Genomic DNA, 15,805 nt, shown 5'->3' on the forward strand with positions numbered 1-15,805 from the left:
TTATTCACTCTCTTCCTGTTCCCCACCTTGCTACATTCACATTGAGAGAATTCTTGTGTCACTGGGGAGGTGAAGCCAAGGTCTTCTGAATGACTAGCTCTGTATTTACGTATCCAGACAATCAATAGCTTTATTGGAGCTGAACAGAATTCCTTCTATAACATGTTTGTCCATTTCCTCATAATCTTCCTTCAGCGAATCTGAATGGCCTGTCACTGTGCCACACACAAGCGATCTTTAATACAACTGAAATGCCCCTTCTCTTTGTTTGAAAAGGAGTATATCCCTGGTGTCCAGTCTGACATGTAGTACGTGCTCAATAAATGTCTGCTGGATGAATGAACAGTATACGTGATTGGGTCACAACAAAAACAAAAATGACGCTCCTTCGGTCACCTGTCAGAGCCTAAACCTATTTACGTTTCCTCCCGCTCTCTTTCCTTTATTTGCTCATTCATTCACTCACGAGAGCCTTAACTGAGACAGCACCACACTCTCAAGCCAAGAACTGAAAACGTAAGGCCTGTTCAGGCAGAATGTTTTCCGAGGTAAGTACGATCCGAGAGCTCTGCAGCTAGCCAGATGTGAGAGCCTATTAGTCAGATAACAGCTAACAATTACTCAGCACTTACTGTGTGCCATGAACAGTGTAAAGCATGTTAAAGGGTTATCCCATTTAATCCCCAGGAAACCCTATGAAATAGGGACTCTGAGAACCATTCCCCACACTTAGCATATGAAGACGCTGAGGCGTGGAGAGGCCAACTCACTCGGCCAAGGTCACACAGCGGGCTGGCCGCAGAACCTGGGCCTCCGGGCAGCTGGTCGGTAAGTGTTCTGAATCCTCTCCACCTCTAACATCCAGAGGCATGGAGACTTCCCAAAGACCTGGGGGTAGGTTCTATGTTAGGGAAGGCCCTGCCCATAAAGACAGGGCCGCTGAAAGCCAGGGGTCAGGGACGCCTTTGAAACCCTAATGAAAGTTAGGGATTCTCCACCCGCCCCCCGCCCCCCCGAAAAAACACACACTGGCCTACACACAAAAGTCCGCAAACACTTTCAAGGGCTTTGCAGACCCCTAGACCTGAAGACTCATCAACAAGTAAGCCACCTCTCAGCTCCTCACCGGCGAAGGCAGACAGAGGCCAGGCCTGTGGGATGGGAGCCTCAGACACAGGGCAAGTGACTAGCATAATGCAACACAATGAGCCCATCAGGGCCCTGTGCTGGGAGGGGGATTAGGGTATTTGTCTACAACTACTAGGAAGAAGGGAAAATCCCCAGGGGCCAAGTTAGTATCCCTGAGTGATATAGGGGTTTAACTAAAACCATGACAAAAAGCCCCATCCAGTACAGTACAGAGAGCCAGCAGGCTAAGATATCTTTCCCAACCAGTCTCATCAGAGCTCAAGGAAACTACCATTTCTTTGCTCTCTATTATTAGCCTGGCTCTTCCCATTTCCAGATTTGGAGGACTGCTGAGGGATGAGGGGGCCACAGGAGCACACCCCCTCCTCTAGCCCCAAATTAAAGCCCCTTGCTATAATGTCGTCAGTACCAATAAACCTGTGGCTTGATTTTACCCTAAGCATAAAGAAATGGCCAAGGAGAGGGATGGAGCTGTAAATATAATATCTAAGATGAACAAGCTTGCATTCTCAAACCATGGGGGGTGGAGGGGGGCAGAGAGGATTCTGGACCTTTATCCCAGGATTTAACCGACTCTCCCTGCCTCCTGTATCCCAAGTGGATGGGGGTCTCCAGGCTTCATTTATCTTAGCAGAATAATACAGAACCATTCCTATCAATTTATAAAGAAAAGAAAAGAAAAGAAAAGAAAAGAAAAGAAAAAGAAAGAAAGAAAGAAAGAAAGCAAGCAAGCAAGCAAGCAAGCCGTGCCAGTTTCTTGTATGACCCGGTGTGGTTCACTCAGAATTATACACCATTCAAGGGCCCTGGAGACCTCAACCCAGAGGTGGGCATTTTGAAATCTCCACTGTATTTTGTTTTTCCAAGAGATGATGATGAGTTGTATTGAACCGGGAGGCTCTTTAGGAAGCGTTTATCCCGACCCCTTCCTGTACACACCAGTAAACTGAGGCTCAGAGGCACTGACCCTCATGCAGCAATCCTGCTCCCAGGCACAGCCACCGCATCTCAAAGAGCAGGTCTGCGGGGAGATTTTAGGACCGATTTTTGAGAATGGCCCATTAAAGAGGAACATCAGCCACCAAACCCCTAGGAGCTCGCTCCCCCGACCCCATCCGTCTGGACACCCAGAATTTGGCAGGGGGCCCTCCGGAGGCAGGGGCTGGAGGCCCCAGGCGCCGGAGCCCGAGGGTCACCTGCTCCCCACGACGCAACCGCTCGGCCGGGCGCTGCCCGGCCTCTCGCCCTGCCGTCACCTCCCCCCCGACGGGCCGCGTCCACCGCGAGCCGGGCCAGGCCCCTAATCCAGGGCAGGCCGCCGCCAGAGCCGCCCCCCTCCCCGTCCAGGCCCGCCGCCCGGGAGGCTGGCATTTCTGGGGACGCGGGCAGCGGGCCACGGATGACTCGCTACGTGACCTTGGGGCAGGCCGGCCGGGTCGCCGCCAGGTGTCTGTGCCTCAGTGTCTCCGCTCTGCGAAATGGGGAGAGCCGCGTCAGCGCCGCGCTCCGGCCGCGGGAGGCTCGGCGGGGGCGAGCTCTGCGGAAAACGTGCGGCGGCAACCCCGACGGACGCAGCGCCGGCTCCGCAGGGAGCGAGGCGCGCCGCCCCGGGCGCCCACCTCCAGGCCCGCGAGCGGGCCAGGCCCCGGCGTCCCCGCAGCCTCGCCCGGACGGCGGCCGGCTCCTCGGCCCCGCTGCCATCCCGCAGCCCTCTCCGCCCCCCCCCCACTCCCGTTAAGGGGCGCGCGAGCCCTCCGGCCCCCCACCCCCCGCCCCCCACGTCGCGGCGTTTGTGTCCCTTACCGAGACCCCAGGCCGGGCCGCCGAGCCGGGGACGCGCAGGCCGTCCCCCGGGCCCCGAGTCCGCGCGTCCGTGCGCGCGCGGGCCGCCCTCACCGGAGCCGGGGCCGCCTCGGCCATGGCCCTGCGCTGTCCGGCCCGGGCCGGAGTCGCCGCCGCCGCCGCCGCCGCGCGGCCCCACGCAGGCCGCCCCCCCTCCCGGCCTCTCCGCAGGCGGCGCCCGCCCGGCCCTGCCTTCCCCGCCCGGGCTCGCGCGGCCGTCGGGCCCGGCCTGCTCAGGGCGGGCGGGGACGGAGCGGCCGAGCCGGGCGGCGGCGTCGGAGCGGGGCGCGCGGCGGTGCGGGCGGCCGGGCGGGCTGCGCCCCGGCCGCGAGCTGGGCCCCGGCCCTCAGCACCGGCCCCCGGCCCGCGCGCGGCCCCTCTGCGGCCGCGGCTGCGACCCCGGCTCCGGCCCCGGCCCCGGCTGCGAGCTGCGCTGCCGTCCCGGCGCCTCTTCAGCAGGGGAGCTGCACAGCAGCTGCCATGTTGATACAAACTGCATCCTGGGAGGCATGTCCCTCTCAGGCCGTTTAAAGAGAAACACTCCGAGGCTCGTCGGAGGCTGCAGGAACCCAGACAGCTCCATCTACAGCCGGTAGGAGCGAACAGTGTCGAGCGAGCAGCCAGGCGGCGACGGACACGCCCTGAGCCCCGGGCCAGCCCGTCGTGGAGCCCGGGCCGAACCGCTCGGCCTCCCCCCCGGGGTCCCCCCCTCCCTGGCCTCTCACCTGGGGTCCTCGCCTCCCCGGGCAGCCTGGGGCGAGACCCGGAGGCGGGAGAGCCGAGCACAAACAGCCGCGCGCAGCCAAGGCGACGTGCTGGGGTCTGGAGGCGGCTTGATTGGCTCCGACAGCCTTCCTCCCGCCGGATCCCCCTGCTCCTCTCAAACCCAGAACCCGGGTCGTTCCCTTTCAAAACCTGCGCTCACAAAGGGATCTAAGAAACCCGGCACGGCAAAGAAAGCCCGAGTTCATGTGACCGGCTCTGTGCAGCCCGGGTTCCAGGGAAGCGGGCTGCGTGGTTCCAAGGGTAACAAGGGGGCTGGGTGCTTTTGTGAAATGCCCGAGTGTTGTTTTCGACATGAAAGGACACAATTCCGAGAATCATAGAGTGCTGGGGCTGGAAGGGGCCGGACCCGTCGTTTGGGAGGAAACTGAGGCCGAGCGGGAAGGGACTTGTTTACCCTAAGTTGCTGTGCCAGCCCCTTGTCGGAATGCTCTTTCTTAACCTTCAGGGCTCCCCCAAAAGAAATGGTAGAGCTGCGAGCTCCTTTTGCTGGACAGGTTCACTTATCCGCATATTTATGGAATACCTACCAGGTGGCAAGAACTGGGGGTGGGGGTGGGGGGGAGAAAGCAAGAAAGTATAGGCAGGCCTCCTGGTTACAAGTGACGAAAACCCAACTGGAACTTAAGCGGGGAAGAAAAGTAGAATATCTTTGTTCACCTAATGGGATCCCTGGGAGGCCAGGGGTGGAGCTGCCTTGGAAGGCGACAGGATCAGGACTCAGTGCGCTGTCCGCTCCTATGTCTCTGTAAAAATGGAAAGTTATGGATGTGGATGAGGCCAGTGCCTCTGTCGGAATCTATTTCCTTCCCTTCGCAGAGGTTGGACCTCCCACCTATATGTCTTGATGCATTTCCTACCATGCATCAGCAAACAGCGCATACCCCTGCTTTTTGGTATTTTAAATGTGTGTGTGAATGTAATTCAGTCCATATCAGGTTGCAACTTGCTTTTTTTTTTTTTTTTTTAGTGCATCATTGTTTTTGAGATATAGTCGTGTTGAAACGAGAATATCTGGTCCATTCCTTTTAACCACTATATAGTATTTCATTGAATAAATACACTCCAGTGTACTTTCCCTCCCCCTGCAGAGCAATGAAAACAAACTTGCTGCCGGGAACATCTGCTTTCACCTCTCGCTGTGTCCGACGGAGTTTCTCTCAGAGAGACCCCGGGACACTGAAGACTGGGTGACAGGAGCCCTTCCTCTTCCCTAAGTTCACCACATTGCTCACCAGTGAGATGGTGCCCAGCGACACTGCCACCAGCAGTGCACGGGGTCCTGTTTTCAGAGCCTTGCCGACACTTACTGATAATGGACCTTGAACTTCGTCAGCAGGATGAGTTTGAAACTAGTAGTCATTATTTTACCTTGTATTGATGTTTGCATTTCCCTGGTTATTAAGAGGGTTGAACATCTAGACATTTGGTTTCTTGCACTTCAAGTTTCCTCTTCCTAGCCTTTGCCAGTGTTTCTGTTGTGAAGTCTTTTTCTTACTGGTTTATAGGTGGTTTTAGAACACATATTGTGGCTATAAACTTTGTCACCAGAACTTAATGTGCTTACTGATAGGATTGCAATTTTTTACAGTTTGTTTTTTTTTTAATGTCTGGGTTTGAGTTTTTTTTTTTTTTTAAGTTTATTTATTTATTTTGAGGGAGAGACTGACCAGGGGAGGGGCAGAGAGAGAGGGAGAGAGAAAGGGAATCCAAGCGGGCCCTGCACTGTCAATATTGAGCCTGATGCTGAACTCAAGAACAGTAAGATCGGGACCTGAGCTGAGATCAAGAGTTGGACGGATAGGACTGCATTTTAATCTACCACCTTGCTAGTTGTTTTCTTTGTGTTCCAGGTTTTCAGTACTTTCTCTCCCTCTTTCTTTCTTTGCCTGCTTTTGGATAGAGTATTTTTAAAGTAATTCTATTTTTCACTGTACACTTGTTATTTATACCTCATTTTTAAAGGTTGCCTTAAGTTTTAAAATCTACAGCATTGGGGTGCCTGGGTGTCTCAGTTGGTTAAGCGGCTAGCCCTTGATTTTGGCTCAGGTCATGATCTCACGGTTTGTGAGATCAAGCCCCAAGTCCGGCTTCGCACTGACAGGGCAAAATCCGCTTGGGATTCTCTCTCTCCCTCTCTCTCTCTGCCCCTCCCCCGTTTGCTCATGCGCACGCTCTCTCTCTCTCTCTCTCTCTCTCTCTCAAAATAAAAAAATAAAATACACACTTTTAATTTTTTTTTTCAACGTTTATTTATTTTTGGGACAGAGAGAGACAGAGCATGAACGGGGGAGGGGCAGAGAGAGAGGGAGACACAGAATCGGAACCAGGCTCCAGGCTCTGAGCCATCAGCCCAGAGCCCGACGCGGGGCTCGAACTCACGGACCGCGAGATCCGTGACCTGGCTGAAGTCAGACACTTAACCGACTGCGCCACCCAGGCGCCCCTACACTTTTAATTTTTAACAACTCACTTCACATGAGTCATACCACTTTATTATGGTTCGTTAATCTTACAACAGGTTGCCTACCATCCTTTGTGCTATTGTTAGCATACTTTTTATGTTTCCAGATGTTATAATCAGGAAGCGTGAGTCCCTCTCACTTTGCTCTTCTTTTTCAAGATTGTTTTGGGCCATTTGGGATGCCTTGAACTTCCATTTGAATTTTATTTTATTTATTTATTTATTTTATATTTTATTTATTTTTGATAGGTAGAGAAAGACATTGCACAAGTGGGGGAGGGGCAGAGAGAGAAGGAGACACTGAATCCAAAGCAGGCTCCAGGCTCCGAGCTGTCAGCACAGAGCCTGACGCGGGGCTCGAACTCACAAACTGCGAGATCATGACCTGAGCCGAAGTCGCACCCTCAACCCACGGAGTCACCCAGGCACCCCTCCATTTGAATTTTAGGATCAGCTTGTGAATTTCTGCAACTAAGCCAGCTAGAATTTTGATGGGGCCAAGAGGTCAACTGATCAGCTAATATCCCACTAAGAAACACCTAGATTAATGAATGTATTATCTTTCTTTTTCAGATGACTGAAAGATGAGATATTCAGCATTAAATTTGGCTTTTCTTGTTACCAAAATAAAATGAAAGACTTCAGCCACCCAAATAGTTAACTGATTGGATTTTTCTTTGTCTTCTAGTGTATATGAAAAGTGGAAAAATAAAAATATACTTTCCATTTGACATGTTTTATATGAATCTACTTTTACAACTGTACCCAGTCTTGGTATATTTTCCTCCTCAAGAGTACTAGTTGTATATTTGATACATTAATATTAAATAAATATTCTGTAATCAGCTGCGATTTTTTGTTATAAACTTTTTACAATAGGAATTGTTCGAAAAAACAAACATGTAAAACAGTATTAAAATGTGAGACGGGGCATCTGGCTGGCTCAGTCGGTAGAGTGTGCAACTCTTGATCTCGCGGTTGTGAGTTTGAGCCCCATGTCATTAAAAATAAAATCTTAAGGGGTGCCTGGGTGGCTCAGTCGGTTAAGCGCCCAACTTCGGCTCAGGTCATGATCTCACTGTTTGTGAGTTCGAGCCCCGTGTCGGGCTCTGTGCTGACAGCTTAGATCCTGCTTCTGATTCTGTCTGTCCCTCTCTCTCTGCCCCTCCCCCACTCATGTTCTGTCTCTCTCTCTCTCTCCCAAAAATAAATAAACATTTAAAAATTAAAAAAAAAAATCTTAAAGGGGTGCTTGGGTGGCTCAGTTGGTTAAGTGCCCTACTTCAGCTCAGGTCATGATCTCACTGTAAGTTCAAGCCCCACGTGGGGCTCTGTGCTGACAGCTGAGAGCCTGGAGCCTGCTTCGGATTCCGTGTCTCCCTCTCTCTCTGCCCCTCCCCACTCTCAAAAATAGATAAACATTAAAAAATTTTTTAAAAATCTTAAAATGTGAGCAAAAGCTATTTTTTTTCCTTAGATGGTTCTTTTACAAATGTTTTGTATGTCATTTTATTATTTCCAATTTATTACACTGTGATTATAAAAAGGAGTCTGAATAAAATTGGTTATTTGGAATTTGTCGCAATTTGTTTTGTAGCCAGTTTTTGTAAATACTTCGTGTTCTTGAAAAGAACATAAAACCTCTAATTGTTTGGATAGAATTAGTTAAATATGCTTTTCAACTATTCTATATTCTCACTAATTTTTGTTTGTTTTACCAAATATGGAGAGCTATATAGAAATCTCCCATTGTGATTCTTTTCAAATTTGTCCTCAGAATTCTGCCACTTTTTGCTTTATATTTTTGAGTCCATGCCATTAGGTACATTGTACTTTATTTTGTTCATAATGTGTGACCCTTTTTACCTAGAAATGCTTTTGGCATTAAAATCTGTTTCGTCTAAAGGTATTCCTGGTCCATTTTCTTTCAGTGAGTGTTTGCCAGTATATATTTTCTGCCCCCAATTCTTTACTTTGCGCTGTGTGTCGTGCTGTTAACTTTTAGGTACGTCTTTTGTAAACATCATGTGACAAGATGTCAAGTGTCATTTTGTCCTTGTCTGGGGATCGAGGCGAAGGCCCAGAGCCAAGGACAAAAGGCATAAGCTACCCCACCATTTACTTTTGTGTGGCCAGTGGGACAATCACTCACCTACAGAGCCTTGCTGGCAACCCCCAGCTCAGAGCCTACCCCCCGCCACACACACATGAAAAGAGGCCTAGAGAGAAGGGAGTTCTCGGCCATCCTTCCCTCTCCCTGTGAGAGAGCTCAAAGTGTCTCTGTGGAGCCCAGCACTGTGGTCGCTGCCCTTTCCGGGCTCCCTCTTCCACCACAGGGAAGAAGAGGAGTGTACGTGATACGTGTCCCCTGAAGTTTGTGAGCACAGGGAACATGGCAGCAGATGGCTTTTAATGCAGAGATTTCTGGAGGCTTAAAGACATCACAAGGGAAAGGTGGGGCTACTCCCACCTTGTTCCAGTTCCCCTCGTACCCCAAGCGTGCGATCTAAGACCCAAGCTGTTTCCTGGCCTTCTTGTAAAGGAGCACAGCATTTGGGGGGGTGGGGAGACCTGTGATGCACACACATTGCCACAGGCCACATAATGGGTGGTTACGCCTGGAAAGAGTTAGGGGCAGATATTTCTTGCCACCCCTCAAGGAATTCTTCTCCATGTCAGAGGAAGTCAGGGTAAAGCTGAGTACCACCCCAAGACAACCTCACATCCCACCCGCCTGGAAACCACCGTACCAGTAAAGCCCTACAGTCCCAGGTTAAAACAAGCTGAACGAAGTTTCTAAGGCAACTCACATGAGCACATCCTCCTTCACATCTTTCACCCCATGCTTTGACCAAAGTGAGGCTTTGCGAAGGCCTAAGCTGGAGTCTGGAAGGATCGGAGAGAGAAAGGAGGAAGGATTTGAGGAAGAGACTCTGTGCTCTCTCCACCCAAACTCCTGGTGCCCCAGACAGATCCAGCCCAAACCAGAGTGGAGGGGACACAGGCTCTGACCAAGTTTGCCACTCAAGTTCAAATATGGTTCAGACAGGCTGGAATGAGACTTTTCTGATAATGGAAAGTGATGAAACATTTTGGAATTTTGGCAGAGGTCATTATGGTACCGAACAGCCAGGAAGAGAAGGGCTGACATAACACCACTACGGGGCCGTAGTTGGAGGAAGGAAAGTGCATGCCCCAAGGAATATTGCTCACTAAAACTTCAAAGCATAGAGCTGGATTTCTGTATAGTTGTACAATCTGACAATGTGTCTTTCGACTGAAGAGCTTGTTTTCTATTCACAGTGAATATAGATATATTTGGGTTTTTTCTAGCATCTTATTTTGTGATCTTGGTTTACCATAGCTTTGCTTCTTTCCCCCTCTTCCTACCTTCTAATAGATGAATCGAGTTTTCCTATTATACTCTTCCTCCCTCTGCTAGGATCCACTCTACTTCTATTCTTTTAGGGGCTATGATGAACATTTAAATGTGTATGATTGACTTACAAAGTCTAAATGTAATTGCCTTTCTCTTGAAATCACAAGGACAACAGGATGCTTTCACTGACATCATACTCCACCCTTCTACACACTGTCTAGTATTTTAATCCCACTTTGTTTTGTATCTCCCAAACTTATCTTTATTATTGTTTTATAAAGTCCACGTTACTATTTACCCGTATTTACTAGTTTTTTTTCTCATTATTCCCCTTATGTCCTTCTCCTCCATCCTGTGTTGGAGTTTCTTCTTCCCAAAGGACAGCAGTCTTCAGCAGTTTTTAAGTGAGGGTTTTTATTTTCTGAAAAAGTCTTTATTTGGCATTGCTGGTGTGTGATAATTGAGCAGGGTACAAAAATCTAGGTTGGCGGTTATTTCCTGTCACCACATTGCAGGTGTTCACTCATTGTCTTCTGATCTCTATTTTTATCATAGAAGAGTCTATGGTTAGTTGAACACCCTTTTCCTTTGATGTCAATCTGTCTTTTTCTCTGGCTGCTTTTAGGATTTTCCCTTTGGTTTTGGTGGTTCTAGTTTCACCACAATATTTCTATGTGTGGATTTACCTTTGGGCCTCTTGAATTTGAGGATTTGTCTTTCATCAATTCTTGAAGATTGTCATTCTTTTAAAATATTTATTTCCTCTTAATTTCATTATTTTTGTGTTTTTTTTTTTTAATTTGAGAATGAGAAAGTGAGAGTTGGGGAGAGGGAAAGAGAGGGAGAGGGGGAGGATGGAGGGAGGGAGGGAGGGAGGGAGGGAGGGAGAGAGAGAGTGACAGAGAGGGAGAGAGAGACGATCCCAAGCAGGCTCCATACTCAGTGCAGAGCCTGATGCTGGGCTCAATCCCATGACCTTGGGATCATGACCTGAGTTGAAACCAAGAGTCCAACACTCAACCGACTGAGCCACCCAGGAGTCCTTCCTCCTAATTTCTTAATTATCTCTTTGTAGATGAGAATATCTGATTAGATAGATTATGGTAGGTGTTTCTAGTCTATGCTCTTAAACATATTATTTCCGTGCATCATTTTCTCTCTGTCCTTCATTCTGAGTATTTTTGTCATCTATATTTCATTTCACTAATTCTTTCCAGCTGTATCTAGATCTGCTGTTTAACCTGTCCACTGAGTTTTTAAAATTTCAGTGGCTATTTTATTTCCAGACATTTTGTTGTTTTTCAAATGTCACTTTCTTTTTAATAGTATCTTGATTTTTCTTATGGTTCTTTTTTGCCCCGTTTATCATGCTTTCCCCAGGCTGCTTCTTCCACTTTCTGCCCTCTGTTAGTTTTATGCCTTATAAAACTATTGCTATGACCTTCTATTTTGGATGATCTTTACATGAATTCAAGCTCTTGGACTTTGATCCTGCTGCTTGTTACAGTCTCACTAATGGTGGACTTCTTCCTTCTGGGTTTGCAATTTGCAATTGTGAGCTTATATTGAGCCAGGCTTGTAGTGTGGATTGTGAGCTAGTTCCTCCTCTTTTGGGGTTTCCTTCAGCCAAAACTGTCAAGCGCTATCATTGACCTAGGTCCGGCTTTTACGTCAATTGATCAGCCGTATGGGTAATGTAAAATTGAATCCCAACCTCCATGAGGTACTGGCTGTCGTTTTGGATTCTCAAGGAAGATATCACCCCATCCACTACCATCTTCCAGGGCCCAGCCTGAGACATAAGTTTTTTGTCACTGCGGCAGCCGTGGAGTTATGCCACTTGGATCTTTAAGAATTTACCATCGGCTATGAGAAGTGCAGTTAGCTGTCACCTCCAGTTATTAGCACCTTCAGGGCATGCCCAGGCTTTCAAGCTAGGGCCACACCGTCCTTGGGCAGCCCCAGCCAATGAGTGAGCAGGTGGGGGTCTTAGGGCCTGGACATTTCTGCTCAACGCAGACCTCCTCTAACAGGAACTATCTGCTCTAGAAGCCTTTGACTGCTTGGCTGAAACTCTGTCAGAACTACAGTATGTTCTGCTCCTGCCGCTCAAACCTGCTTGCCCGTCTCTTTCCTTTCATAGATGTTGGGTCTGTGTCCTGGTCTGAGACTTTGCCTGCAAAATCCTGCTCCCTCCTGCCTTTACCTCTTATAGGCACTATTCCCCAGTAAACCTCCTGCACTTCAAACTGTGTCTCGACATCTACTTCCCGAGGACCCAACTAACATATCATCTTTTAGCGCTGGGTTGCATTTTTTCTGAACCATGTATTGTCTGAAGATGGGGCCTTTAAGGGACTTTCTCTGGAGGAGGTGTCGGTTCTAACCGTGACCTTCCTGGGCCCAAGGCCCGTACACCCTTCTTTAAAAAAAAAAAAAAATTTTTTTTAATGTTTATTTATTTATTTATTTTAAATTTTTTTTTTCAACGTTTATTTATTTTTGGGACAGAGAGAGACAGAGCATGAACGGGGGAGGGGCAGAGAGAGAAGGAGACACAGAATCGGAAACAGGCTCCAGGCTCTGAGCCATCAGCCCAGAGCCCGACGCGGGGCTCGAACTCACGGACCTCGAGATCGTGACCTGGCTGAAGTCGGACGCTTAACCGACTGCGCCACCCAGGCGCCCCAATGTTTATTTATTTTTGAGACAGAGACAGAGCATGAGCAGGGAAGGGGCAGAGAGAGAGGGAAACACAGAATGTGAAGCAGGCTCCAGGCTCTGAGCTGTCAGCACGGAGCCCGACACGGGGCTCGAACTCACGGACTGTGAGATCATGACCTGAGCCGAAGTCGGATGCTCAACCGACTGAGCCACCCAGGCGCCCCCACCCTTCTTGCCCCCACCTGCTCGGTGCAGCATCTATTCACATGCTTACAATGCCAGGGTTGTTTTGTCTTCATTTCTGGTACACTAGGATTTCCCTTTATTCCTTTCAAGGCTCTGTATTTAAAATTATGTTTATTATATCCCATCTGGAGTTTCCAGATGTTTATATCAGGTTTTTAAAAAATGTTTATTTATTTTGCGAGAGAGCGAGCACGAGCAGGGGAGGGGCAGAGAGAGAAACCCAAGCAGGTTCCGTGCTGTCAGTGCAGAGCCCAACATGGGGCTCGAACTCACAAACCGTGAGATCATGACCTGAGCTGCAACCAAGAGTTGGGACACTTAACCAACTGAGCCACCCAGGTGCCCCCTTATACCAGGTAACACAACCCCAAATATTCGCATTTATTACTTTTTTGCCCAATTTTTAAAATAATTTTTGCCCAATTATTTCAGTGTGTATATTTAATGTCCAAATTGTGCTTTTAATGTTTTATTTCTTTTTTAAAAAATACTTTTAACATTTATTGTTGAGAGACAGAGCGTGAACAGGGGAGGGGCAGAGAGAGAGGGAGACCCAGAATCGGAAGCAGGCTCTGGGCTCTGAGCTGTCAGCACAGAGCCCGACGCGGGGCTCGAGCTCACAAACTGCAAGATCACGACCTGAGCCGAAGTCGGACACTTAACCGACTGAGCCACCCAGGCGCCCCGTGTGCTTTTAACGTTTTTAAATAATCATGTGTAAATTGTACAATACTCAGGGCTAAAAGGAACTTGACAATTATGTCAGATCAGGAACTTTGCTTATAGCTGTCGGGGAATAAAGCCTTCTTTATGACTTGTGAGCGCACCGCCTTATCTTTATACATACACTCTTATACACATTTCCAGCCACACATTATGTATGAAGTAGGGGACAGTCTAAGAAGAGGAAAGAAGGAGACTGAGCAAGCATCTGTGGGAAACAGGGGAGGCATCGGTGCCACCTGCAGAGACCAGGGACAGCTGGGTGATGCTGAGCCATGACCTGAGGGGTAAGGAGTGTACCGGGTGTGGGGGGGGGGGGGGCAGGGGCAAGGAGAGGAGGACATTGCATGCGGTGGGAACAGCGTGGTGCCCAGGGAAGACGGGCAGTTCAGTTCATCTGCAGGATGACACAAGAGCAGTCACAGGAGATGAGGACGGGGAGGAGCCGCCTCCTGGGGGGGGTGGTGGCGGGGTCAGCCATGCGGGGCTGCAATTTGGATTTTCAGCAGTAGGTGATGGGAGTCATAGGAGGCCTTTAAGTCAGGGAGCGAGGATGCTCAGATTTCCTAGTTAGAAAGGTCACCCTGGGCCAGAATGAGGGATGCAGCGGGGCGGGACAGGGTGGGAGTTACACCCCGGGAGCCCGGGGCTCTGCCAAGCCTTCAATGGTGTGGAATGAAGTCGGATAAACGACAGAGAAAAGGAAAGAGAGAAGGAGACAGGAACCTCGGAGGAGCGTGGGTATCTTCCCAAGAACGGAGGCATAAAAGAACAGCCACAGGGCCCAGCACGATCTTCAAAGATCTTGACGCTGCTGGACCGGTTAAGGCACAGTTGACCCTTCTTGACTTCAGTCTGCCCGGGAACACGACAGAGACGTGGCACTGCTACTTAACAACGGGAAGTCGGAAGGGATGGGGGCCATCTTTGGACGCATCAGGAATAGAACAAAGTTGTAGAAAGATGAGGGTAAAGAAAGATGCCGGGAGGAGGCAGGCAGCAGACGGGTACCCTTCTGTGGGCAACAGTGGGTGGCTGAGATGAAGAGGCGGCTGGGCACGACGAGCCTCAAATGTTGTCGCCGAAGCACGTTATTTCGGTGCCAGAACACGGGAGCATCCGTGGAGGATGTGGCCTGGCCTCAGGTAGGAGATGAGAACTGTCCTGGGATTTGGCAAGTGTAGTAAAGCCAAAAATGCTCCCCTCGCCAAGATGTCCACATCCTAATCCCTAGAACCTGTGGATATGTTACCTTAAGTGGCAGAAGGGACTTTTGAGGGCGTGATTAAATCAGGATCTTCAGCCGAAGGGATTATTCTGGACTAGCTGGGTGGGCCTGATGGAATTGCAAGATTCTGAGAGGGAGGGGCGCCTGGGTGGCTCCGTCAGTAGGGTGTCAGACTCTTGGTTTCACCTCAGGTCGTCATCTCACGGTTTGGTTTGTGGGTTCGAGCCCTGCGTGGGGCTCTGCGCTGACAGCACAGAGCCTGCTTGGGATTCTCTCTCTCTCTGCTCCTCCCCGGCCTGTGCTCTTTCTCTCTCTCAAAATAAATGGATAAACTTTAAAAAAAAAAAAAAAAAAAAGAGAGAGAGAGAGAAAAAAAAGATTCTGAGAGGGAGGCAAGAGAGTCAAAGCCGGAAAAAGATGGGATGATAGAAGCAGAGGTTGGAGTGACCCCCACTGAAGATGAAGGAAGGGGCCACGAACCAAGAAAGGCAGGGGGCTTCTAGAAGTTGGAAAAGGGGAGGCAGTGGGTTCTCCCCTGGAGTCTAGAAGGAACGCAGCTCTGCTGACACCGAGTTTAGCTCCGTAAGGCTCGTTCTGGACTTCTGACCTCCAGAGGCATAAAATAGGTCTGTACTGGTTGAAGCCACAAAGTTTGTGCTCATTTGTTATAGCAGCAAAAGGACACTCAACGAACAGGGACCACAGTGCTCCGACCTAAGGCTGATGCTTCCCAGCAGTGGTGGGGCCCCCCGCCCACGTGGCTGGCCTGGTCTCCCTAACTACTGATGGGGGCACCCCTTTGGATACTGAACTTCACCCCCCTCCCCCCATGCTCTGCCCGGAGAGCCTCAGGAGTCGGCCCTGGAGTGAACCACTAAATGGCTGGGGACTTTGGCAGGGTCCTCGGGATTCGTGCGCACAGGGCGTGTGGCAAGAGGGCGTGTGGGGATGTCCCCGTGCGGCGGCGGGGCGGTGGCACGGTGAGCCCGGCAGTCACCAGGATCGTCCCTGCTTGATTTCCGAGCACCGGGGCCACGTCCAGCGGGGGAGGGCAGGGCTGCCAGTGAGGAGCGCGCTGCCATCGTCACCTCGACGCCACGGGACACCCACTCTCGCTTTCGCCCCGTCCCACTCCCAGGCCCTCGTGGCAAGTTTCCGCAGGTTTTATTGTACGTTTTCATTTTCTTAAAAAGACAAAGATCAAGATGAAAAAGACCGAACACACGAGATAGAACATTCACAACCGTTGGCTCTGGTTGTCGGGGCGGCCTCCACCCCCGGACCAGGAACACAGCAGCTGCGGGCCCAGCAGAGGCACGAGGCGAGG

The 15,805-nt window shown here is 50.1% G+C and overlaps 1 protein-coding gene across 1 annotated transcript in view; it reads right to left on the reverse strand.

Annotated features, from left to right (window-relative positions):
• Positions 1-3,108, reverse strand: part of ZNF777 (zinc finger protein 777) — a 28,301-nt gene extending 25,193 nt beyond the window's left edge. The window contains exon 1 of the mRNA XM_047847721.1: positions 2,953-3,108. Coding sequence (XP_047703677.1) covers positions 2,953-3,069 — 117 coding nt within the window. The 5' untranslated portion in view covers positions 3,070-3,108. The remainder of the gene's footprint in view (positions 1-2,952) is intronic.
• Between the last annotated feature and the right edge of the window lie 12,697 nt (positions 3,109-15,805).

Source organism: Prionailurus viverrinus, chromosome A2, assembly GCF_022837055.1.
Source record: "Prionailurus viverrinus isolate Anna chromosome A2, UM_Priviv_1.0, whole genome shotgun sequence".
Classification (NCBI taxonomy): Eukaryota; Metazoa; Chordata; class Mammalia; order Carnivora; family Felidae; genus Prionailurus; species Prionailurus viverrinus.